At 16.2% G+C, this 24,919-nt stretch overlaps 4 protein-coding genes across 4 annotated transcripts, besides 49 other annotated features; 3 read left to right on the top strand and 1 right to left on the bottom strand. All coding sequences in view use genetic code 6, as the record gives it.

Annotated features, from left to right (window-relative positions):
* Positions 1–151: 151 nt before the first annotated feature.
* Positions 152–219: a microsatellite.
* Positions 217–251: a microsatellite.
* A 330-nt stretch (positions 252–581) lies between these two features.
* Positions 582–650: a microsatellite.
* A 4-nt stretch (positions 651–654) lies between these two features.
* IMG5_060030 (hypothetical protein) lies at positions 655–2,927 on the top strand (the record flags this gene model as incomplete). Its single annotated transcript, XM_004037127.1, has 3 exons — positions 655–948; positions 993–1,161; positions 1,222–2,927. Coding segments are annotated over 3 exons (2,169 nt in total), but the record flags the coding sequence as incomplete, so codon positions are not given.
* Positions 2,902–2,937: a microsatellite.
* Positions 2,938–3,072: 135 nt separating this feature from the next.
* Positions 3,073–3,128: a microsatellite.
* A 71-nt stretch (positions 3,129–3,199) lies between these two features.
* Positions 3,200–3,239: a microsatellite.
* Positions 3,240–4,759: 1,520 nt separating this feature from the next.
* Positions 4,760–4,801: a microsatellite.
* A 75-nt stretch (positions 4,802–4,876) lies between these two features.
* Positions 4,877–4,921: a microsatellite.
* Positions 4,880–4,944: a microsatellite.
* A 100-nt stretch (positions 4,945–5,044) lies between these two features.
* Positions 5,045–5,088: a microsatellite.
* Positions 5,089–5,783: 695 nt separating this feature from the next.
* Positions 5,784–5,846: a microsatellite.
* Positions 5,847–7,101: 1,255 nt separating this feature from the next.
* Positions 7,102–7,148: a microsatellite.
* Positions 7,102–7,337: a microsatellite.
* Positions 7,338–7,875: 538 nt separating this feature from the next.
* Positions 7,876–7,925: a microsatellite.
* Positions 7,926–10,760: 2,835 nt separating this feature from the next.
* Positions 10,761–10,802: a microsatellite.
* Positions 10,803–11,393: 591 nt separating this feature from the next.
* Positions 11,394–11,461: a microsatellite.
* Positions 11,462–11,862: 401 nt separating this feature from the next.
* Positions 11,863–11,912: a microsatellite.
* Positions 11,863–11,913: a microsatellite.
* Positions 11,864–11,907: a microsatellite.
* Positions 11,875–11,913: a microsatellite.
* Positions 11,902–11,964: a microsatellite.
* Positions 11,911–11,964: a microsatellite.
* Positions 11,965–12,267: 303 nt separating this feature from the next.
* Positions 12,268–12,316: a microsatellite.
* Positions 12,317–12,606: 290 nt separating this feature from the next.
* IMG5_060020 (JmjC domain protein) lies at positions 12,607–14,355 on the bottom strand (the record flags this gene model as incomplete). The annotated part of the gene is made up of 4 exons (XM_004037126.1): positions 12,607–12,876; positions 12,929–13,334; positions 13,390–13,682; positions 13,756–14,355. Coding segments are annotated over 4 exons (1,569 nt in total), but the record flags the coding sequence as incomplete, so codon positions are not given.
* Positions 13,925–13,970: a microsatellite.
* Positions 14,356–14,667: 312 nt separating the features above from the next.
* Positions 14,668–14,722: a microsatellite.
* A 44-nt stretch (positions 14,723–14,766) lies between these two features.
* Positions 14,767–14,807: a microsatellite.
* An 890-nt stretch (positions 14,808–15,697) lies between these two features.
* Positions 15,698–15,736: a microsatellite.
* IMG5_060010 (hypothetical protein) lies at positions 15,727–17,517 on the top strand. The gene has a single exon (XM_004037125.1). It carries the CDS (start codon positions 15,740–15,742, stop codon positions 17,438–17,440), a length of 1,701 nt encoding a protein of 566 aa, XP_004037173.1. The 5' UTR covers positions 15,727–15,739; the 3' UTR covers positions 17,441–17,517.
* Positions 17,518–17,520: 3 nt separating this feature from the next.
* Positions 17,521–17,571: a microsatellite.
* A 23-nt stretch (positions 17,572–17,594) lies between these two features.
* IMG5_060000 (hypothetical protein) lies at positions 17,595–18,809 on the top strand (the record flags this gene model as incomplete). Its single annotated transcript, XM_004037124.1, has 1 exon — positions 17,595–18,809. The coding sequence occupies one exon, from the start codon at positions 17,595–17,597 to the stop codon at positions 18,807–18,809; it is 1,215 nt and encodes a 404-aa protein (XP_004037172.1).
* Positions 18,810–19,124: 315 nt separating this feature from the next.
* Positions 19,125–19,180: a microsatellite.
* Positions 19,181–21,304: 2,124 nt separating this feature from the next.
* Positions 21,305–21,348: a microsatellite.
* Positions 21,311–21,552: a microsatellite.
* Positions 21,313–21,522: a microsatellite.
* Positions 21,328–21,507: a microsatellite.
* Positions 21,382–21,546: a microsatellite.
* Positions 21,528–21,657: a microsatellite.
* Positions 21,570–21,625: a microsatellite.
* Positions 21,602–21,810: a microsatellite.
* Positions 21,628–21,810: a microsatellite.
* Positions 21,628–21,830: a microsatellite.
* Positions 21,682–21,771: a microsatellite.
* A 381-nt stretch (positions 21,831–22,211) lies between the features above and the next one.
* Positions 22,212–22,245: a microsatellite.
* A 159-nt stretch (positions 22,246–22,404) lies between these two features.
* Positions 22,405–22,468: a microsatellite.
* Positions 22,469–23,646: 1,178 nt separating this feature from the next.
* Positions 23,647–23,699: a microsatellite.
* Positions 23,700–23,898: 199 nt separating this feature from the next.
* Positions 23,899–24,005: a microsatellite.
* Positions 23,922–23,971: a microsatellite.
* Positions 23,948–24,003: a microsatellite.
* A 256-nt stretch (positions 24,006–24,261) lies between the features above and the next one.
* Positions 24,262–24,301: a microsatellite.
* Positions 24,302–24,697: 396 nt separating this feature from the next.
* Positions 24,698–24,827: a microsatellite.
* Positions 24,774–24,822: a microsatellite.
* Positions 24,828–24,919: the final 92 nt, after the last annotated feature.

Raw genomic sequence — 24,919 nt, 5'->3', positions numbered from 1 at the left:
TTAATCTAAATAATACAATTTATGGTTTAGAAGTATAAAAATTAAAAAGTTTATAGAAAACATGAAAGGGTTTTGTAAAGGATATTAATTTAAAATTTTAAATTAAAAAAAATTTGAAATTATTAATGACAAAGCTTCTAATTTTAGAGTTATAAAGAAATTAAATAATAAAGTAAATAAATAAATAAATAAATAAATAAATAAATAAATAAATAAATATATAGTATATATATATATATATATATTATATAATCTAATTTCTATTTTTTAAAAGAAAAAAGATTTAAATTTAAAATGTAATTTATCAAAAACAATAAACATATTTTTTGAGAATTTAATTGAAAAAAATTTCTTAGATATAATATTACCAGTATTTTTTTTAAAAAATATATCTAAATTATTATAAAAAGGGTTCTAAATTAAATTATATATGGAATGCAATTATATTCTTTGTTATATTAATTTCTATGTTTACTACAACTTTAAGACATTCGTTTAATGTATTAGAAGAAAATATATTTATAACACATATTTTTTCAATAATTTATATAATGGATATTTTCATAGAATAAAATAAAGTAATATATATTTATATAAATAATATATATATATATATATATATTTATATTTATTTATTTATTATATATATAATAGAGTTATTATGATAATAATGGAATTTTAATAACTTAAAAACTTTAAATAATAAAATAATATATAAAAAATGAATTTTTGTTTGATATAATTGAATTATGTTTATTTATAATTTCATATTAAATAAATAGTGTATCTTATTTAAGTTATTTTATAATTTCTAAAAAGCGCAAAATTAACAAAATAATCACAAGCTACGAAAAAATATTTTAACTAAGGGAAAGAGGACTAGCATATAGTTAATTCTTATAATTATTCATTAATATAATTTTAGTTTCACATTATAGTGCATGCATAGTAAAATAAATAAATAAAAATAAAAATATTTAATAAAATATAAGTTTCATTCTATAGCTTAGATTGAATAAGAGAATAAATATATAGATACATGGCTTACATAAAGCCATAATTAAAATACAAGCTGGATATAAAGATATATAACATGTTTTTATTGGAGTGTAGTTACAATGGTGACTATTGGATATGGTGATATTGTAGCATATACAGAAGGTATTTTATATTTTATATAAATTAAATTTATATTTTTTTTAAGAATAAATAATATAATAGTGGAAAAAGTATTCACCATAATAATGATCTTTATAAGTTGTAGTGTTTTTGCTTATTCTATAAATTTAATAGGTGAATAAGTAAAAGAATTAAATAAAGAAGAAGTTATTTTAAAAGGAAAGATCAGTCGTTTGAATAAATATATGTATAGTAGAGGATTAAATCTTTAAATTTAAGAAAAAGTAAGAAGATACTGCGAGTATGTTTTAAGGGAAGAAACTATGAGTGATGATTAAGAAGCTATTTAATTAATAAACAGTCTTTCTAAGTCTTTAAAAGAGTAAGTTTGGCTAGATTTATATTAAAGAATATTGAATAAAAAGTCGTTTTTTAAGTTAAATTTTAGTAAAGAATTTTTATAGAAATTATCACTTAAAATGAAAGAAAGGAAAATAGGACCGGAAGAGTATATTTATTAACAAGGAGATAATATGGATTGTGTTTTTTTTATACTTTCAGGAGAAGCAGATTAGGTTATTAAAAAAGATGATAAATAATAAGAAATTATTGTAAATAATCTCAAGAAAGGATGCTCTTTTGGCCAATTAGAATTTTTTTCGCAATAAAAAAGAATTTCGAGTATTAGAACGAAAAATTCAGTTTAAATGGCCTTTGTTTAATTTTAGGATTTTAAAGAACTTTTGAAAGAATATGAATAAGATAATGAAACATATAACTAAATTAAAGATCAAATTAATATATATAATAATATAAAAGCTATTTATTTGTAATGTCCATCTTGTGGGGAATATAAACATACTGTTGATTAGTGTTATTGCATAAATTTTTATTTAAATAAGGACAAATTAATAATTTAAAATTAAAAAAACCAAAATTAAATTCGAGATGCTAATTTTTATCGATAAAAAAGAAAATTTTGTACCCAAAAAGGCCTCCTATAAACTAAATAATAAGCTTTTAAATTCATAGTAGATAAAATCGCAAAATAATCAATTTGTTCTAGCTCATCTTCAGATTTAGAAGATGAAAATTTTTCACAAAATAGGATTTATTAGGGTATTTTTGCGAAAAGTTATCGAAACTTTGAAAACCTTTCATAACTAGACTATACTTATGCTGAAAAAAACAATATTCAGTTTAATATGATGCCCTAAGCTTTTCTTAAGGACAAGATTTTTAAGTTTTAAAATGTAATGAAGCTATAAATGGAATCATAGTAGTATGTTTAAATTAAAAGTAATCAATAATATTCAGCAAATTCTGTACAATATCCTGAAAATTTTATAGATGAATCTAAAGAAACATTATAAGAGATGGAAAATAGTGAAATTTACAATAGATAAAACGTAAAAGAACCTTCTATTGTGAAATAGATTTTAAAAGAATAAGTTTTTAATGGATTAAAGTCTAAGAGTCAAATGGAAAGTTCTAAATTTAGCAGAAACGGATCTTTTAATTAAGAAGATAAAGGAAATATTTATGAAGGAATTTTTTTAATGGAAGATAATAAATTTTAGTAAGATTTAGAATTCAAGGATTTAATTTTAAAAAAACAAAAAATTATTAAAAACGAAGAAAATTGTTTATTAGAATATTTTGATAAACTTAAAAATTTTTAGTTTTATTTCATACATAATAATTTTAAAAGAATTCTTCGAAACGAAATGAAAAGAAAATAAGGTTTAATTAAAAAAAATTAAATGATTGAAAAAATAAAAAATAAAAATGTAAATTTATAAAAATGAAATTTTTAAATATAACCTATTTTTGTAATTATAAATGAATATATATTAAATAATTTGCTTATATATATATAATTATATATTATTCAAAAATTAATATATAAAGAAAATTCATTCATCCAAATATTATACTTATAATTCTTATTCATAATCTTAATCTTAATCTTAATCTTAATCTTAATCTTAATCTTAATCTTAATCTTAGAATTATTATTATTATCTTTGTATTTATGTTATTTACATAACTTAAGCTAAATTTTATTATGTGCCATTAATTTAATTTCTTTGATTCCTTTAATTTCTTTAATTTCTTTATAAATTACCTATATCTAACTAAGAAGCTTAATTTATATTATAATTATTTTATTCTTATTATTATCTTTCAGAGATATATGATTAATTATTTTCTTAATTATTTTAAGCTCTTTTATTAAGTAATGACTTTTTTAAATTCCCTTATTTATTTAGATTTTCTACTTCTTTTTCTAATAAAGCTTTTACTGATAAATCTTATCTACAAAAAGGGCAATTCTCATTTTTTTTGAGCCATTATTCTAAACAATCTTAATGAAAAATATGAAAACAAATAGTCTCTCTACACATGTCTTTAATTTAAAAATCAATTAGACACACGGCACACTACTCAGAAGATCTCCTCCCTTATTATTCCGCATATTTTTTTGCATCTTCAAATAAGAGTAAGGGTATATACTTATCTAAAATTGCTTAAGTGAGTATTTTTTCTTAATTTAATGACCTCGCCTATACATAATTATTAATATTTAAATTCACTACCCTGTTTCTTTTATTGTTCCTGATTCTTAAAAGTATAATAATTACCCAAATCAATAAAAGCATTCCCGAAAAGCCTACCAGAAAATATATAATTATCAAATTCGCGTTATTTTCTTCCTCTTAAAAACTATTTGCCAAACTAATTTTTATAATTTAATTTTCCTCATTTTTCCCTTCGAACTTAAAGCCAAAAATTATCTACCTAATATCATCTACGCCCTAAAAAATTACAGAAGTACTTAACAAAAATTCAATTTTATTTTACTCAATTAAAACAACCTTATAATTATTAAAAGAAGATGGTAAAAATGAAGTTTACATTCCTTATATATTTATAAAACACAATAAATTTATACTAGATTATTTCTATATTTATACTTTAAGTAATTTTTCTCCCCATAATAATTTTTATTAATGCGTAGCTTTAAAATAAGCATATACAATATCTTTCTATACTCTAATTTAATGAGTTTCTTCATAAAAAAGTTCAGTTGCTTATTTTCCACAATCAAAATCTATAAAACCTTCATCACAAATACACTTTCCTAATACACATTTTCCATGTAAACCGTATAAGCAATTATAATGCGGACATTATTAAGAATTATGAATAGAAAATTAAAAATTCATATTTAAATTCATATTTTTCTAAACAAATATTCCTATATAATAAAATTAATCAAATTCGAGCATTTTTGGATATATTTATAAATGTAAATAACCATTATTTTTTATATATCCATCTACATCAAATAAATTTTTTTCTTCTAAATGTATTAATTCTACTATTTTTTTGTCCTATTCGTTTATTATTAATTATGGGTGTTTTTATCTCTATATGCATAAAATTGGATTTAACATTTCATATTCAGATTTATTATTTAATATTTCTATTTCAATCATTATGAAATTAAATATTAGATTTTAATTATATTTAAATTTAAATATTTATTTTAAGTCGTTTTGTATATAGTTTATTTGATATAAGCTACCGCCTATTTGTAAAGGATTTATATAAATTTCACGATCAATTACTTGAGAATATAATTAATTATAAAAAATATATTAAATTAAAAATTATAGAAACATTTTATATTAGTAAGTTATTAATATAAAAAAAAAAATACATAATAAAGATTGATAAAATATATAAATTGTTAATATATTTATATATATAATTATTTATATATTTATTAATATATATATATATAAAATATATTTATATGTATTTTAATTTTATTTAATTTTACAATAAATTTATATGTTTTGTTAATATTTTTTTTATTATTTTAATTAAAAATTATATATTTATTCTGTATAAAAATTTAATTTAAATTTTTTATTTTATTAATTTAATATTCTTCTTTTAAATATCTTTTTTGCTATAATTTCTTATTTATTTATATGTTTATAAATATTCATATTATTTATTTTAATATTCCTAATAAGAATTAAATATATTAATTGTCATTATATATCTATATAATAAAATTTTTTATTAATTAAAGGCTTAAATAAAAATATATATATAATTATAAATAAATCTATAAAAAATAATATATATTTTTTACTTTCATATTTGTATTTTTATTATTATATTATTTACCTAAAAAAAAAATATCTATATATTTATAATATTAATAATAAATAAAAATTAAATATAATTTAATTTTGATATCTTTTTATTTTTATATATTTGTATTATATATATATATATATTAAAAAATAGAAATTATATCTTTTTTTTTATAATTTAAGATATATTTATTAAAAAAAAAATGTATTTAAATTTTGAAACACAAAAAATTATATATTTCATTTTCTCAGTGATTTTGGGAATAATAATTATTACATACTCATCAATTATATATTTCCAAATTTCAGAATACTCAAATTAATTTAACTAAATTATCCGAAACTGGAAATAAGAACCTATAATTTATTTTACAGTAATTAAAAATACAAACTAAGATTGTCCACAAGATTAAGAATCATTATTTTCATATACGTAAATAAAATAAAAAAATAAAAATATTTTTTTAATATAATTATTATAAAAAATAAATATATTAATATATTAATATATTAATATATATTAATATATATTAATATATATTAATATATATTTATAATAGATGGCCAGGTACAAGTTCTGGTTGCTAATGCTTTTACTAATCATATCCCTATGAATAAGTAACAAAAGAATAATGTTGTCATCCAATATACCATAATACTACTACATGTTGCTAAGGTTATCCTATAAAACAAAATCCTTCATAAAAAATTGATAAATGGACTTTTCCTATAGGTAATTATTAAATTATAGACTCTTAACAAGTTTTTCGGATATGTATTTAAAGATTGAAAGGGTATAGTTTTTTTGAAATGAGTTAAAAAAATTCTACTTAATGTTAAAATAATGAAGAATAAAAGTGTGGTTTTAACTGTTATCCTAAAAATTTTCACTGTCCAGTTCATGAAATTTAATTTGCTAAAAATAATCCGGACACTTAAATTTTTTAATAATATATAAACATAATTGATAAAATCAATCTCTATATTTCATATGATAATAATTATTATAATGATAATAAATTCATTAATTTGCCCTTAAGTGAATTTCGAGTTTCCGCTGGGGAAGGTGTTTGTATGAATAATGAACAAACAAACATTAAAAAAGGGCAAAAGCCTTATATATTGGATCAAAGGATTCCTTGTAATGATATAGACAAGCGATTTAAATAAGTTTAATACGGCTTATCGGAAAAAGATTACCTTAAAATTAATTAACTGGACTATAAATTGGAGAGTTTATATGGTTTCTACTATTTACCTGAGTTCTATAAACTATACTAAAGGTCTTATATTTAATTAGAGTAAGTTTGTAGACCTTATATAAACTAATATGGGTAAATAAATGAAATAATTAATTAAATATCTAGCAAATGTGGGTATTTAATATTTATGTGCCTTATTTTAGGAATTTATATGGTTTTTATTGAATCTTGGGTAGGAATTTCGAAGGGAAAATATTGTAAATGGGGATGCATTATATTTTAGTTTGGACAAAATTTATAAAAAAATTTAATGTTTTTAATAGTGAAATATATTATTTGGGGCTTATGTTTTTATTTATGTTAGAAGATTATTGAGTAATAAATCATTGTAGAAAAGTTCTTAGAATTTTAATTTTAAAATGAATGTTTTAAATAAGATAATATTACTAACAATTAAATTCTAGATATTTAAAATAATTTATAAAGTTATTTTTTATAATTTTTAAAAAATATTTTATGGATTATTATTGCTTCGGAAGCAAATTTATTCGAATTATTAATTAATATGATTAAATTTAAAAATATTTTTAAAATTATTTTTGAAGATAATAATAATGAAAAATTATAATAATAATACTAAAAATATAATAATCATTAATAATATGATTATTAATATATTTATAGATAATAATAAAATTATAAATAGAATAATTAATAATAAATAAAAAATAATAATTTAAATTAAATATTATAGGAATAATAGTAATAATACTAGAAATTCTAATAATAATAATAATAATAATAATAATAATAATAATAAAATTAATAATAGTAATAATAAATAGACAATCATTATATTCCACCACTAAATCCTATGAATGATTGATTTTATTTTTAATATAAATAAAATATTTAAATATATTTAATTTTTTTTTTTCATTAAGATTTTTTTTAAATTTCTTTTAATTATAATATTTCTAAAAATCTATTATATTTTAATAGTCTTTCCATTTTTATAGGAGTGGCTAAATTTATCCATGCATTTTTTAATCCAAACTTTATTTAAAAATAAATTAAATATTAGTATATAATATACAGATATATCTATTAATGAAACATCATCAAATTCTTCATTATTATCCTATAATATTACAGTAGTACTATATTACTTTTTAAATTAATATTGAATATTGATTTTAAAAATAAATAAAATAATTTAATAAACTTTATTATTAATATATTTTGCTAAATCTAAAAAATTTGTTAAAGAAGGAAATTCAAAAGGACGTAATCTACAACAATCTAAATCGAATTTTCTCAAGTTTATTTCTTTTAGTTATTATTCATTTAAATCTATAAAAAATAATTAAATAAAAAATTATAATATATATATATATATATATATATATATATATATATATATATATATTAACTTGGATTTGTAGAAATATCTTAATTTATACTAACTTGCTTAACTTCTTATATAGAATTATATAATTACCCGCTACCAATACTTACATTTTTATCTTAAAACCTAGTCTAATTTAAAAAAAAGTAATATATATATATATATATATTTTATTATTTTTATTACTTTTAGTTTTGCCCATCCTTCAAAATCATCTTTTTTAACTGGATCTTCTAAATATCCAATAATACGATTTTCTGTACAAAGTTTTATATAAAAATCAATCTAAATATATATATATATATATATTATTATTAAAATATTGTACTAATTGATTAATATCCATTAATTATTTTGGATTTTCCATTTCATATAATTTTTTATCCTATATATACAGATTATCAGCCATAAAATTAATACCTATTTTCACATTATTAGCAAAATTGGTTTTATTAATTGCATCTTCTATCATTTTCAAATTATCATTTATACTGTCCACTGTGCATATAAAAGTTCCATCAATATGATATTTTAGAGCCGCTTCTCCTTATTTTCCACTACATATTGCTTTTTTTATATTCTAACTGATTTAATTTGCAATTTCGAATAATTACTTTGCACTCTAATAATCTTCTATTATTAATAAAAACTTAAAAACTTTACATTTTACTCCTACTAATTTACTCCCTTATAATAAATTAATTATTATTTTAGGGATTTAATTTTCTGAGTCAGGATTTGTTAATTATTTTAAGATTTAAAACTAATGTTTTTATTCAATTTTGAAATTACTTAACTTAAACTGAATGAAACTGTTTGTATAACATTAAAACAAGACTTTATTTAAAAATTTTTTATGTGTTTTTTTTTTTTTTTACATTATTATTTTATTAATAAAAATTAATTAAAATATCGTCTATCGTCCTTTAATCTTTGCATAATTTATCTTTTAATAAAGGGCTTATTTACCTTTATATATATATATATTTGATTTTCAAATTAATAACAAATATTAAGTGTACTCATTTATTAATTAAATTGCTTTTTTAACTCCTTTTCCATTATCAACTTCATCATTTTAATCACTATTTTTTTATTTTATTTTTTGAAAAAAAAAAAACATTACTATAAAGGTTTAATTTATTCACTTGCAATAGTAAATACAAAAGGAGTTATAATTTTATATTCTTTTTATTTATATAAAACACTATATTAAAGCTAAATAAATAAATTAAATATTATTTTTATATATATATATAAATTACTTTTATTGATGGCAAAAAATTTGCATTTATTATTTCAAAAGCTTTAATTCCTTAAATTATAATATCTGTTTATGCAAGCTTATTTTTATTTAACAAAAAAATAAAAATGAGTCTTTACTTTTCCAAATTCATTCATCATAAAAGCATAGGGATCTGTAAATTTTCCTTTTAATAAATTATTTGTTATATTTTAAAGAGTATCTTCTATCTTTTTTTTAAAAAAATAAAATAAATAATATTAATTTTCTTTCTAAAGAAACTTTAAATTTTCTCATATAATCTTTAAGATCTTAACTCAAATATGGAGAATTCGACATTTTTATTAATTTAATAATTTGAAAAAAAAAAAAAAATTAAATGTTGCAAAAAATATATAGTATATAAAAAAATTGTATATATTTTTATTAAAATTTCTAATTTTAAAAAATAAATTAATATAAAATACAAATGATTTTTTTATATGAAAAAATGTATATAAAAATAAATTGAATTGTTTTTTTATTTTATATATAATAAATAAATATATAAAAATATTTTATTAAAATATCCTTAAAAAAAAAAAATATTTATATAAAAATATGTTTTTAATAATCAAAATTATATAAAATGTATAAATTTGGTTTCATTTTATTTTAAAAATCTTATAAAATAAATAAATATAATTAAAACATTTTTTAAATTAAATGAAAACAAAAAATTATTATAATATCTTATAACATTTAAAATTTCATATATAAAAAAAATTTAATAATTTCCTTAATAAATTTTATAAGTAAAATTTCATAACAAATATTAGATATTTTAATTAATATAAAATAATTTAAATATAAGACAAGGCAAAAAAATATAAACTATATTTTTAAAATATTTATTAATAATTATATAATTTAGTTCTTTATAGAAAAAGAAGACCCATAATATAATTTATAGTAGTCAACAATTATTAAAAATTTAATATAAAGGCAAAAAAAAATAAAAAGCTTTTTTAATTTTAAACTTTAAATAATTAAATTTTAGTTGTTTTTGATGACATTATTAAATATATAAATATTTTTAATTAATTCAAAAAGTTAATAAAAATATTTATCTCTAATTTAATTTATAATTTTTTTTAAAAAAAAATATAATATATTATTAATAAAATATTAAACATAAAAAAAAATGATTTTATTTATAATTTAATATTTATTATTTATTAATAAATAATATTTTCAAAATAAAAATATAACAATATAAATCTCAATAATAAAAAAATAGAATTTAAGTGATTAAAAAGTATATAAAAATTAATTGTAAAAAATAATATTATAATTTTTAAATATATTGCCTTATATATTAAATAAAATAATATTTTATAAATATTTATCAAAATCTATTCTAAAATTATTATTTTAATTTTTTTGTACGTAAAATCATAATATATTTAAAAAATAGAATTTATTCATATATAAATATTTTTATATATTTTTATTTATATAAATACAATAATAATTTTATATTATTTTATTTTACTTATAATTTAAAAATATAATTACCATTTTTATTATTTTATAAAATAATTTTTTATGATTATATATATGTATTTTCCTTTTTTTATTATTATTTAATATTTTATTATATTTTAACTATTTTAATAATAATATATATAATTTTAATATATTTTTATTAAAAAATTATTATTTAATATACGTTATTATATACTTTTATATATATATATATATATTTAATTAAAATGATATATTTTTGTTTGCATATAAAATTTATTATTAAATTTTAAGTTTATTATAAGTTTATTGATAATTACTATATTGATCTGTATAAAAACAAATTAATATTAATAATAATGAAGATAAAACTTATATAAATTAAGAATCAATTTTTAAAATAAATAAATTATATTCAAATAAAAATTAATATATAAAGAGTAAATAGAACGTTTGAAATAAAATTAAGATAATAAAAAATGTATTCGAAATTTGTAAAGTAAAATTAATAAATTCAAAATATTAAAATAAAAAAATAATTTAGTAAAAATATATATAAATTAAGTTATTATTATATATATATATTATATAATATATTCATAATTTAAAATAATTTTTTTATAATTTATTTTATTTAAAAACAAATAAATAGAAAAATATTTATTTTTATTTAATAATAATAAAAAACATATTATAATATATTTTATAAAATAAATTAATCAATATAAAAATATAACAACTAAAAAATATAAAAAAATATTTTATTAAATAGGATATAAAATTATTTTTATAAAATATAAAAAATATTGAAATAATTTAATTTAAAACATTTGTTAAATTCTATAGTAGTAATTATCATATTTTTTTTTATAAATTTTAAAATTTTTTAATTTTTTTAAATAAGGAATACTAAAAGTTAATATATATATATATATTTTATTAGATGTTTTTTTTATTAATATATATAAAAAATTTTAATTTTTCTCTTATATATAAAAAAAAAATATTTAATTGAATTATATATAATTATTTCTAAAAAACTATTAATTTTTATTAATAAGAATATTTTTAATTATAATTTTAATTTTTTTTTATATTATAATTATAAGAAATTTTGAATTTAATATATAATTATTTGAAATTTTTATTAATATATTATTACTACTTTTTAAATTTATATTATTTTTAAATAATAAAAAATTCTTTAATTATATATTTATAATATATATATATACAATATATATAATATATATAATATATTTTTTATAATAATTTTATTTTTTAATAATTTTTATTTTATTTTAATTTTATAATTATAAACATATAAAATTTAAACATTCCAATACATTATAAAATTAAATATTTAAATATAACATATGTTTTTTTAATTTGTATATTATATATTTAAGTCATTTATTTTGATTATAATTATAAATTTTATAAAAAAATATATTATCTATTTAATTTATAAGTGATAATACTTTTTTTAATATATATTATAATTTAATTAATAAATTTAATATAGATGTAAATAATAATTTATTTTCTATTATATTTTTAATTTTTTTATTTCTTAATATTTAAATATTATTATTATAATGAATCTATATTTTTTATAAAAACAAATAAAATATATAATTAAAAATAAATAAATAAAAAAAATTATTTTTAATTTTTTATAAAAAATGAATATATAAAAAACAATAATCTAAATAAAATAAAATTAATAAAATATTTTACAATTCTATATTCAATTTTACTAAATAATATACTATATTAAATAAATATATATTTATATTAACATTTAATTAATTTTGTGAATAATTTTTTATATATATTAACTATTAGAAAAATTTAATCATTTTTATTCTTTTTAAATAATTTTTTTTAATTTTTTTGGTATTCTTATAATTCCTATTTTAAAAAATTATATTAAAAATAAATTCAAATAATTACATTTGTATTAAATCTTAAGAACAAAGTAATTTTGTTATTTAAGCAAGAGCAAGCTGTCATATGTTCAGAACAAGCATAACTTAAGCATTTTTAGCAAAAAATATAAGAAAGATAACAATAGCAACTACATGTTTTACAACTATATCTATCATATTTAGCATTTTTATTGAAAAATTCTAAAATTTCAATATTTTATCCATACAATTTTATTAAATTCATCCTATTTTCTATTTCAGAATTTTTAATTTTCTCCCATATATTATATATCTATTAAAAATAAAAATCTATAAAATATATAAATACAAATATATGTATTTACTTATAAAAGTGCATCTAAAGAAAAACTAGTAATATTTAAATTTTCTATAATTTAAACAATAAGCCATTCAATAGAAAAGGAAAGCTTTTTAGAAAAACCCTTTTTAGCATTGTCATTTTTAGCTTCATAGAAACTCGAAATCCATTCAACAGAGGCTAAATTTACAGCTTCTCCGCAATTAAAACCATGTGAAAATCCCCCATGGTACACTTTTGGGAAAGTAAAGATAAATTCCCCTTCTTTTTAGTCAGCTCTATATATAGGAATGTCATTTAATAAACCTTCTAAAGGACATAATTAAAGGTTTAAATTATTCAAAACATTAGGGTTTTTCATAAAAACTCCCTTGTATTTTTCTTAATAGATTTTTTCGAATTCCTCTTTATATCGACCAGGAATTGCATACCTTTTTTTTATTAATTTTTTTTTTTTTTTTCAAAAATTTATAAAAATATAAAAACCATGTTTTTGGACTTCCCATATGTAAATAATTCATAGATTACATATATATATCTTCTACATGAAAGCAAAAAGAAGCAAATAACATTCCTAAATAAACCCAAGGATTGGTAATTCCACTAATTTAACAGTTTTGAACTATTTTTAAAAATTAAAAAAGACTGTCTTTTTCATAATTGGTATTTTATAAATTGAATGGATGCCTATAGTTAACAAGGTCATTTTAAGTAGGTTATTTTGGAAAGGCACTTCCGTATTTTTAAGAAGGTAAATCAGCAGCATATTCTACTATTACCTATATTTATTTACGTATTATTTTTAATTATAATTTTTTTTATATTTTTTTAAAAAAAAGTATATATTATTACATTTTAGAAATGTGAAGGATTTTCTACAATAGACCAATATTCGAATTCGTTATTTCTTAACAAATCGTTATGTCCATTTTAAGTTTAGTATTAGTAATTCTACTTAAAATTATTAGCAAGTTCTTTAAACTCATTATACATATATTCCTTATCACCGGATACAAAAGGCTATATATTAAAAAAACTATATAAATATAAAAAAATATATATTTATACTTCTCCTTTAGAAAGTTTATTTAAGCTCTAAATCCTAGTTTTGAATTTAGAATCTATTTAACAAAATTAATATTCAGGTTTCCATTAATATGGAGGAATAATCTTAACTATCCCATGCTATTAATAGCCTTACTTATATAAACTAGATATAAGTGAAAATGGGGAATTGAACTCTTCTATAGAAGGTATATATATAGGTACGTCCCTAAATTAGCGAAAGTCCTTAGGATTTCGGATTATTGTTATATTTTCATTGTAATTGTAATAAGTAAGTTTAGATTATTTTTTTTAAGGATGGATCTTTTAATTTTGAGATTTTCTAATGGATTTTTTAAGTATTTAGTCATTTTGTAAGTCTTTATATTATTAAGAATTTCTTTTCATTTTTATTTATTTTTAAAAAATTTTTCTCTTTTAATTTTTTTTTTTTTCCCCTTTTGTTTTTTTTATTTGTTAATAAAATTTTTTCCTTTTTTTAATTTATGTTTTTTCCTCTATTTCTAATTAGTTATTTTTCTATTAAAATTATTTAAAAATCAAAGAGAAATAAATAACTTAAAATTTAAAAAAAAAAAAAAAAAATAATATAAAACTTAAGAATAAATAAATGCAATTTTTTACCTAAAATAATATTAAAAAAGCTTATATCGTTTATGCAATTTAAATTAAAAAAAATAGAATTTTAAATATACAAATAAATAATTATTATAAAAATATAATTTAAAAATATATAATTAGATAAAAATAATAAATATTATAAATGAATTACATTATTTGTTTATATAAAATTATATCAATTTATAATAAAAATTTATAAAATAAAAATTTAATAAATATCTTTTGATTATAAAACATTTTTAATATTTTATTAATAAATATTAATTTGTAAATATTGATTTATCTATTATTTCTATATAATTTATTAATTTTTTTTTTTTTTTTCTTAAACAATAATTTTAAATTATTATTATTAATAAAGATATTTTAATATTTTTTTATTTATATTTATATAAATGAAAATTATTAAATTTATATTTTACATTAGCATAGATATATTTAAAAAAATAAAAGAATTAGTTTCTAAAGATCAAAGAAATTAAAATATCTTTATTTCTTTTTATTTATTTTAAATTTTTTTAAAGCTATCAATTATATAAAAATTTAATATAAAATAAAAAAAATTAATATAAACCATATAAACTTAGTTTATTTAAATTTTAAATAGAAAAGAAAAATATCGATATTAAAATTTTAAATATAAGACAATAATTAATAAAATTGTAAATAATTTATTGTATTAAAATATATATGATTAAACAAAAATTAATATAATAATTACTTATTTATTTTTTTTAATAAAAAATGCATAAAAATATATAATAATGTTTTATTCATTTATTTATATTAAATTATGAAGATAATTCATATTTTTTAAATAATATATCTAAAATAATATATTGGATAATAAAATCTATATTTTTTAATATATTATTTATCTTTATTTTATTCTATTAATGTAATTTATTATATAAATTAACTTATTTTTATCCTTAATAATTTAATTTTTTTCTAAAAAATATACTAAGATATTTATGATTTTCTTTTAATATAATGAAATATATTATTATTAAAATGAAAATAATTAAATAAAATAAAATAAAAGTTATAATAACAAATTGAAAAAATTCTAAATAAAATAAAAATCTATTTATAATTATAAACACATAAAATAAATAAAAAACAAAAATCAATATAAAAAAAAAAAAACATGGACTAAAATAAAAAAGTTGATTCCAATGTAACCGTAAGTAAAATAACTACAGTTACCTAAAGTAAGGTTGACACTTCCGTAGTTATGAATCCTGACTCTAAAAAAGACATAAAGAAGACCACAAACGAGCTCTAGCTAATTTTCTAAGCAAAAGATGAAGAAATAGAATACTGGAAGTCTTAATGTGAAAAGTAAACTACCGTCATAACTGAATTAGAGATCACAAGTCGTCAATAAATAGAAGATAATTCTTAAGAATTAGCTAAAAGAAACGAAGAAATAGTTCTATTGAAAAGAAATCTCGAACAATTATAGAACTCATCTAGTTTCAGAATTAAATAATTGGAAGAACAACTAGCCTTAAAAGAGAATGAATTGAAAAATCTAGGAAATTTACTCATATAAGCAAAAACGGAAAGCGAAAAAATCAAAGCAACCTAAAGATAAAACGAAAACAGAATTTAAGAACTTACTAAAATCGAATAAGATTATAAATAGAGAGGAGATCTTATTATAGTCTTGAATACTTAAATTACAGAACTTTCCTAAAAAAATTAAAACCTAGAATAACTCTTGAAGGAATCATAGGCTAAGAATGCTTAATACGAAAATTAACTTTAACTTTTGGTTTCTTAATTACAATAAGTAAACAGCGTAGTAGCAAAAAAAGAGTAAGAAACACATGATATTCTTGAAAAGCTTCGCTAATCCGAAGAAAAATCATAAAAGCAAGCCTAAATGTTATAAGAAGAGCGTTTAAAATTGAACACATATGAAAAGAAAGTAGAAAATTTAGAAAAAAGAATAAAAGAACTCGAACAAATAATCTCTAATATGAGTTAGGAACTAAATAAATTAAATGAAGATAATTCCAAATATTCAAGAAAAGCTAATGAAGATGAAGTCAGAATTAAATAATTATAAATGGAAATTGAAAGATTGAATTAAGTTATAAATTAACTCGTTGAAAAAAATAGGTTTTATGAAGAAAAAGGAAAATAATAAGACTCAACTATTGCATAACATATTATCGAAATTAACAAACTTACTAGTACTGTTAATACTCAAAATATAGAAATAAATAGACTCTAGGAACTTCTCAACAGTAGAAATAAAGAAAATGAAGACTTAAAGACTTATATAGTATAACTGGATAGCAATTGGAAGAATTCTGAAAGCTAGCTTATAAGTCTGAGGGCTAAATATTCCGAATTAGAGAGTAGACTATAGGTTTAATAGAATTAATTGGAAAATTATTTAATTGAAATTAATCGTTATAAGGAAACTATTGTAACTTTGAATCAATAGAATATCGATTGGGAGGCTAGAGTGGCTATGTTAACTAGTGAAATTGAAAGACTGAAAGTATTATTGTCTAAAAGAGATGAGTAAATAAAAGAATTGGAAGAAAGATATAAGAAATTAGAGTATGAATTCAAGATTATTAAGGAAAAAAATCTAGTATTAAACACAGAAATCGATAGATTGACAATTTAAGTCGAAGAAGTAGAAGCAGAAAGTGCTGAATTAAAATAATAAGTCTTCACTATGAAATAATTAACTTTCTAAATTAGTGATCTACATCTACTTTTAGTCAAACTTTTCGCAGAAATAGAATCTCTTAGGGCTAGAGTCAAAGCCAAATAATAAGAAGTTGATGATGTTAGAAGAAGTTCTTTAAAAAGCTTTAGAAATTGATAAAAATAAAAAAATATTTTATATTTTTTTTATTATTATTAAAAATTTTAATTTTTTATTTCTTTAAAATTATTATTAAAAAAAATAAATAAACAAAAATAATTATATTATAAAATAAATATATATAAAAAAAGTAGTTACAAAAAAATAAAACATGAATATACAATAAATTCGTAACGAAATATCCCATGAATTCCTCGAAAACTGTTAATAAATAAAACACGAGGCGAATAAAATATTAATAAGCGAATTAGAATACCCTTCCCGAACCCTCCAATAAGACAGCGAAGAAACTCTAGACATAGTATTTCGTGGAAACGATAAATTAAACTTCACATCTAGATTAAAAGATAAAGATATAATAATATTATCAGAAGTTCTTAAAAAGCATGCATCTATAATACACCATATAGACTTAAGCTTTAATTTAATTACCGATATAGGGGCTGAAGCCCTATCTTCTTTATTAGCCTTATGTAATAACATCGAATCTTTAAATTTATAAGGAAACAATATTGAAAATACTGGCGGATTACATTTAGCCGATAAACTAAAAGAAAACTTTTCTTTGAAATATTTAAATTTAGATTCTAATAAAATTAAAACCAATGGCTCTATGAATATTATTGAAATCCTATTTAATAATAAAAACTTGATTGAATTAAATTTAGCAGATAATGATATTACTCATGATGGTATGATAGGAATAACTTCAGTTTTAAATTTTTAAAATAATACTCTAGCAGTTTTAAATGTAGATAAGCCTACATATACATCTATAGGTTAAGAAACCGCAATTCATTTTGCAAAAATGCTTTAATCCAATCGTTCTTTAGAAAAGCTTTCCTTATAAAAGCATAATTTTACATGTGAGGCTATATATATCATGACTGAGCATTTATTAGAAAATAATAAATTAAGAGTACTTGATTTGACCGCTAATAAAATCTCCTTTAAAGGCTGTGAGGCTATTGCTAAGTATTTATTAAGCGAATATTGTGTTTTAGAAAGTTTGATCCTTAAATCAAACCGAACAGGACATTATGGGGCCAAAGCAATAGCCTAAGCACTTTCTAAAACTAAATCTTTGGTTCATTTAGATATGACATATAATGATATAGATGATAATGGTCTTAAAATGATTGCCGAAGCCTTAGAAAGTAATAAATCTTTGGTAAGCTTGAAGTTATATTTTAATCATTTTGGTTAAATGGCTTTATAAGAATTTCATAAATTAAGAATTAAACCAAGAAAGGAAATATGGTATTGGGATTTTCATACATATGTGGTGGATGATCATATAGAAATGGCATATATTGATACTAGAATACCATATGATATTTTTGTATCATTACCTTATTATGTGTGAATATATATATTTTTATATTTAAATAATAATTTTTGTAATTTTCTTTTAATAAATTAAATTTTAATAATAGTTTTTATATTATATACATATTAGTGTATAATCATAATTACTTTTTTAAGTACATAATTACGTTATTTTTTTTTGTATTTATTTTTAGAAAACATAATAGAGACTAAAAAATGTAATAAGACTTTTTAAATAATTATAATTAGATAAAAAAATTAAATAATAATATAAAACATTATATATTTATTAAATATAATATATTATTATAATGAATATATAAAAATAATTATTTATAATTTTATATTCATCTTAAATATAAGATATACATATTTATATATTAAATATATATATATAAATATTCAAATTTAATTATTTTTATAATTGAATTTAAAATTCTATATATATTTATATATATATTAAATTAAATATTTTATATTTTTTTATTTTATTTACATATATATACTTATAATGTAAAACATATATAAATATATATATTTTTTTTTTATAAATAATCATTTATTTTCTACATTGTTTTTATTATTTTATGAATTATCGGCATAATCAATTTAGTTTTCATTTTTTTTTCGTTTTTTACATTAAATTATTGTATTTTTAATTTCCTCTAATGTTTTTTTTACAGGATAAGCTAAATATTTTAAATATCCAAAATTACTAAACTCTTCTAATTCATCATTATATATTAAAACCTTAGTTTTGGTTTATTTAATTTATTGATTTTATTTTTATTAGTCTTGGTTACTATTTTTCTAATAATAATTTATACTTATATGTATAGAGTCTAAATAACCAACAGAATTCTAATTATTGTACTTTTTAGCATATATTTTATCGAAATATTATTAAATTTAACAATTTTATTATTAATCAAGTTTATTTTATTAAGTAAATTAAGTTAATAATTTCCTTTATTTTTTACAAAATAACAAATTTATATAGATTTTAATATTTTTACAAAGCCTCATCTTATTTTTCTTTATTATATAATATTTTAACCATTAATAAAACTGCATTTAAATAATTAAAATTTAAATCAAGAAACTATATAAGTATATATATATATTAAATATGGTATTAAATATATTAATAAATAAATATTTTATATAATATGTATTAATTTTACTTCTTATAAAATTTTTTCTCCTAATTATTTATTTTATTTTAATGTTATTTTGCAAAGTAATACATATATCGGAAATACTATTAGATTAAATGATTCTTATATATTCTTTTTTTTTCAATTTATTATGTAAAATAACTAGTTTTACTTATTCATTCCAATTTTATTTTTATATATGATAAAAGACATTTATAACTTAAAATATATTTATTATTGCTTATTAATTCTTATTATATTATTTATATTTTAAAGACTGTAAATATTAAGAACACCCCATTCGATTATATCTTCATATTAAAATTATTGTAGTTATTCAAATAAAGATTAAAATTCGTTAGTTTATTTTAAATAATCAACTCCGAAGTTTCTTTTATATATATTTTTATATTTGATTAATTTCTAAATAAAAGTACTTTTTTATTATATTGATTATATCATCAAAAAATGAGTTCATTTTATTTTTTTTATTTATTAATATTTTAATTTTATATATAAGTTAATTTTTTTTTGTAAAAAAAAATAAATAAATTATAAAACAAAACAAAATCTTCAGATGTTTTTATTTTTAAAAGGACTTATTTTTTGTAAAATAGGTTTAATTTCGATTCTTTTCGTAAAATTTATTAAAGAAAATCCAATATTAATGTAAAACCTTCTTAAATGTGGACAATTATTACCACATTTTTAATGAATAGTATATAGTTTTATATAATAATTTTTGAAATCTTCATAAGAAATACCTTAATTTAGAGGTTTTTTATAATATTTATTAATTAACTCTTTAATTAAATTTGAATATTTATCATTTTTTTTATTAATTTAAATATAAATTCTTTTAATTGTAGGTTCTAATAATAACTAATTATCATTTAAAATTTCCAAATTTTTCTGATTTTAAACTAAACTGATATCATTTTAAGAAAAAAGGCCATTTTCTTAAAAATATTGCATTAATTCTTAATCTTTTAACACTTAAATTTTCTGATTTTCTTCAGTTTATTGTTTTTTTATTTAAATTTCTTCTAATTCTTATTATTTATTTATTATCTAATTAATTTTTTCTTATTTTTTTTATAAAAAATCATCACTATCAATTTAAAAAATCTTCTATTAAAAATTCTCCTATATAAATTTATTTTTTAATCCTTCTATTTATTTCTAATCAACAATTTTTAATTCTAAAAGAACTTTTTCAATTAAAGCCCAAACTAAATCATATCCTGTTTGAGACTCTTAATGATTAAAACTTGGATTTTCATATTTTTTATATATTGATTTTCTCACTTATTACTTTATTTATTTATTTAAAGTTTCTTATTAGCCATTTTCGTCTATTATTTATATATCTTACTCTATGTATTTATTGTCTATATATTTATTATCTATATATTTATTTTCTTAATTATCTATAATTTTATAATCTATATTTTTATTATCTTTAGTATATATGTATTTATTATCTTTAGTATATATATATTTATTATCTTTATATTTATTGTCTTTAGTATCTATATATTTATTGCCTTTATTATCTATAAATTTATTGTCTTTATTATCTATATATTTATTGTCTTTATTATCTATATTTTTATTTTATATATTAACTAGTTATTCGCTTTATATATTATTTATATTTTTATTTGATATATTATCTGTATCTTTATTTTATATACAATCTATATTTCCATTTAAAATATTATCTAGGTTTTCATTTAAAAATTTATCTATATTTTCATTTAAAAATTTATCTAAATTTTTATTTAAAATTTTATCAAGATTTTCATTTAAAATTTTATCAAAATTTTCATTAGAAATTTTATCTATTTTTTCATTTAAAATATTATCTATATTTTCATTATTAACTTTATTTAAATTTTTATTGTTTTTATTTGTATTAAAATTATCTAAAAAAGATTTTTCTTTAATTATTATTTTCTTTGTATCAATTTATTCTCCAGAAATAGGGTCAATATAAATTTTTTATATTTAATTTTCTTAATTTACTATATCTTATTTATCTAAATAAAAATTAGAACCAGCTAATTTATTAATTATCTTTTCTTAACCTGTTAATGGGTCTATTATTTTGATGTTTTCTATATCATCTTTGTTTTGATTGGGATTCTATTTTCTTATTTTTATTTATTATTTAATTATTTTTGGAATTAATTCCTTTATCACTTTTTTATTTCCATTCTAATCTATTATATACTTTTCTATTTCTTCGAATCCGTCTTATACTTCAAACTTTACATTTAATATATATATATTTATATATATATATATATATATTAAATAATTTTATTTAATATTAAGAATATTATTTATATTTGTTTATGTTTACTTCTTATGTAATTTCTTCATAAAAATCATCTTCATTTCTAAATATATTATCATTCTATTGTTTTTGTTTTTAAAATAATAATAAATATTAATTTTTTACTAATAATAATTATTATTATTATAATTATTATTATAATTATTATATTATTATTATTATTATTTTTATTTTATTTATTTTTTAATATTAAATGATTCTTGTATATTTTAGCTATTTGAATAAATAAGTTTTTTTGGACTATTATTATAACTATTCATTTACTTATATTTATTAAAAGTTTGACTTTTTTTAATCTGGTTTTTATTATTTGCCTCTTATTCTTAATTTTAAAGATAATATTTTTAAGAATTACTCATAGTACTTTTCGAAGTTTCCAATTTATTTTTTTCTTTTCTATTTTGTTTTTATTAATTAAATTCAACATCTATTTCTTCTTCTTATTCTAAGCTTTTTAACTTTCAATATATATAAAATTATATAATTTAACTTAAAAAAAAATATATTAAATAAATATACATCAATATCCACATCCTATATATTTTCATTCTAAACAATTTTCTTTTTTTGATAATTTTAATATCTTTTTATTTTTATTTATTTTCTTCCTAAAGCATTTCATATTATTAATTATTTGTCCCTTTTTATTAACCTAGAATATGCTCATTAATATTTAAAGACATATTGATACTTCTATTAGATTAATAATCATTATCTATAAGTTACATCGAATTTTTCAAAGACTTAATAAAAAAATTAATTAATTCTTATTTCTCAGAAGATATATTAGGACTCTCATATGTTGATTATAATTTAAAGATAATTTATTTCATAGATTCTTATCCTAATCCACTATCTATAAGTAATTATGATATAAAAACTAAATTTTAATATTCTTTTTAATCTATATTTTTCAATTAGTTTTAAAGTTTTAAATTTTCTTCTTTTTAAATGAAAAACTCTTTTTAAATTTCGAAAAATTTCTCGTCTTTTTTTTGAATTATGCTTATATATTTTTCTTTTTCATTATCGTCCTTTTGCTTATTTGATATATTTTATTCTTATTATTATTTTTATATAGAAAGATAAGATTTCTTTTCTAAATTTAATTTGCTTTATTCATCTTTATAATGAATTATATCTATAGCTTATTTATTTAATTCAGATTCTTTATATTCTAATTAGAACTTAAAGTGCTTGATTTCTTCGTTTTTCTTATCTATTTCGTTTAATGTTTCTTAAACTTTATTTTCTAATTGTAAATTTTTTTCTTTTATTTAAACAATATCTTATAAATTTTTTCCAAATTTATTTTTTTTCTAAATAATATTTACTTATTACTAATTTATTAAAAAATATATTATATATATATATATATATATATATATATATATATATATATATATATTATTTTAATGAACTTTTATTTATTATCTTTATTTACTTTCTTTAAAAACTCTATTTATATATTCTAAAATTTTATTAGCAGTTTCTAATTAAACATCTGTAAATTCTTATTTTATATATTTTTAGATTTCATATAATTCATCTTAAAAATCATAATTATTATTAATATTATTATTATTATCATATAAATTATAGGCTTAAAAAATATATATAAAAATAGTTGATAAAATATTAAATAATAAAATAAAAATATATTAAATATATAAATATATATATATATATATATATATATATATATATATATAAATTACTTGCAATTAGTTAAGCAATATCAAATTTTGTATTTTACAATTTTTTATGAACATCTTTAATTTTGTTACTAGCCTCTGAATATTCGAATTCTATATTTTTTTTAGCCTTCAAAAATTTACTGATTTCTTATAAATTTTCATCTGAATCTCTAAATATTTAATTTATTTAATTATTAACTTCAATTTTATCGTATTTATTTCTAGCTTCCTTTAAATCTACTCCTGTATCTGTACAACTATTTACATATATTTTAAACTATATATAATTATAAATATATATAAAATATAAATAAAATATGCTCTATTATCTTATTTCCTTGCAATTTATTTTTAATGTTAAGTCAAAACTTTTATTTAATGTTATTTTAATCTATATTCCTATAAAGTAAGTTTAATGTTTTCCCCATTTGAGTTTTTATTTTAAACTTTTTGATTCTAATTATTAAATATTCTTTCACTTTCAAAATTTAAAATTACACCATCTATATTACTTTATTTTACAATATTATCAATTATGCGTATGTACTAATCATTTAATAATTAACTATTACTTTTATTTCTCTTTTTTATTTATATACTATTACTTTTAGAACGAAATTACGAATAATCGTTTTAACTTTGGAAATTTCGGTGTGATAAATACGGATCCATTAATAAATAATTTTTTAATATTATATTTATTTATCCGTTTATAAATATATTTTAATATAATATTTATTTATATATTAAATGTTTATTTAGATAATAATTTATAAAATATTTATTATATATATATATATATATATATATATATATATATATTATTTTATATATTTTTAGTTATTATACAATAAATACTAAATTAATTCATTTATTTTAGGTATAAATTATAAATTATGAATATATATATAAAACTTATATTAAATTTTAA

This window comes from Ichthyophthirius multifiliis (assembly GCF_000220395.1).
Source record: "Ichthyophthirius multifiliis unplaced genomic scaffold scaff_1120509250267, whole genome shotgun sequence".
Taxonomy (NCBI): Eukaryota; Ciliophora; class Oligohymenophorea; order Hymenostomatida; genus Ichthyophthirius; species Ichthyophthirius multifiliis.
The sequence above is the reverse complement of the archived record's forward strand: the minus strand, read 5'-3'. Positions and strand labels throughout refer to the sequence as shown.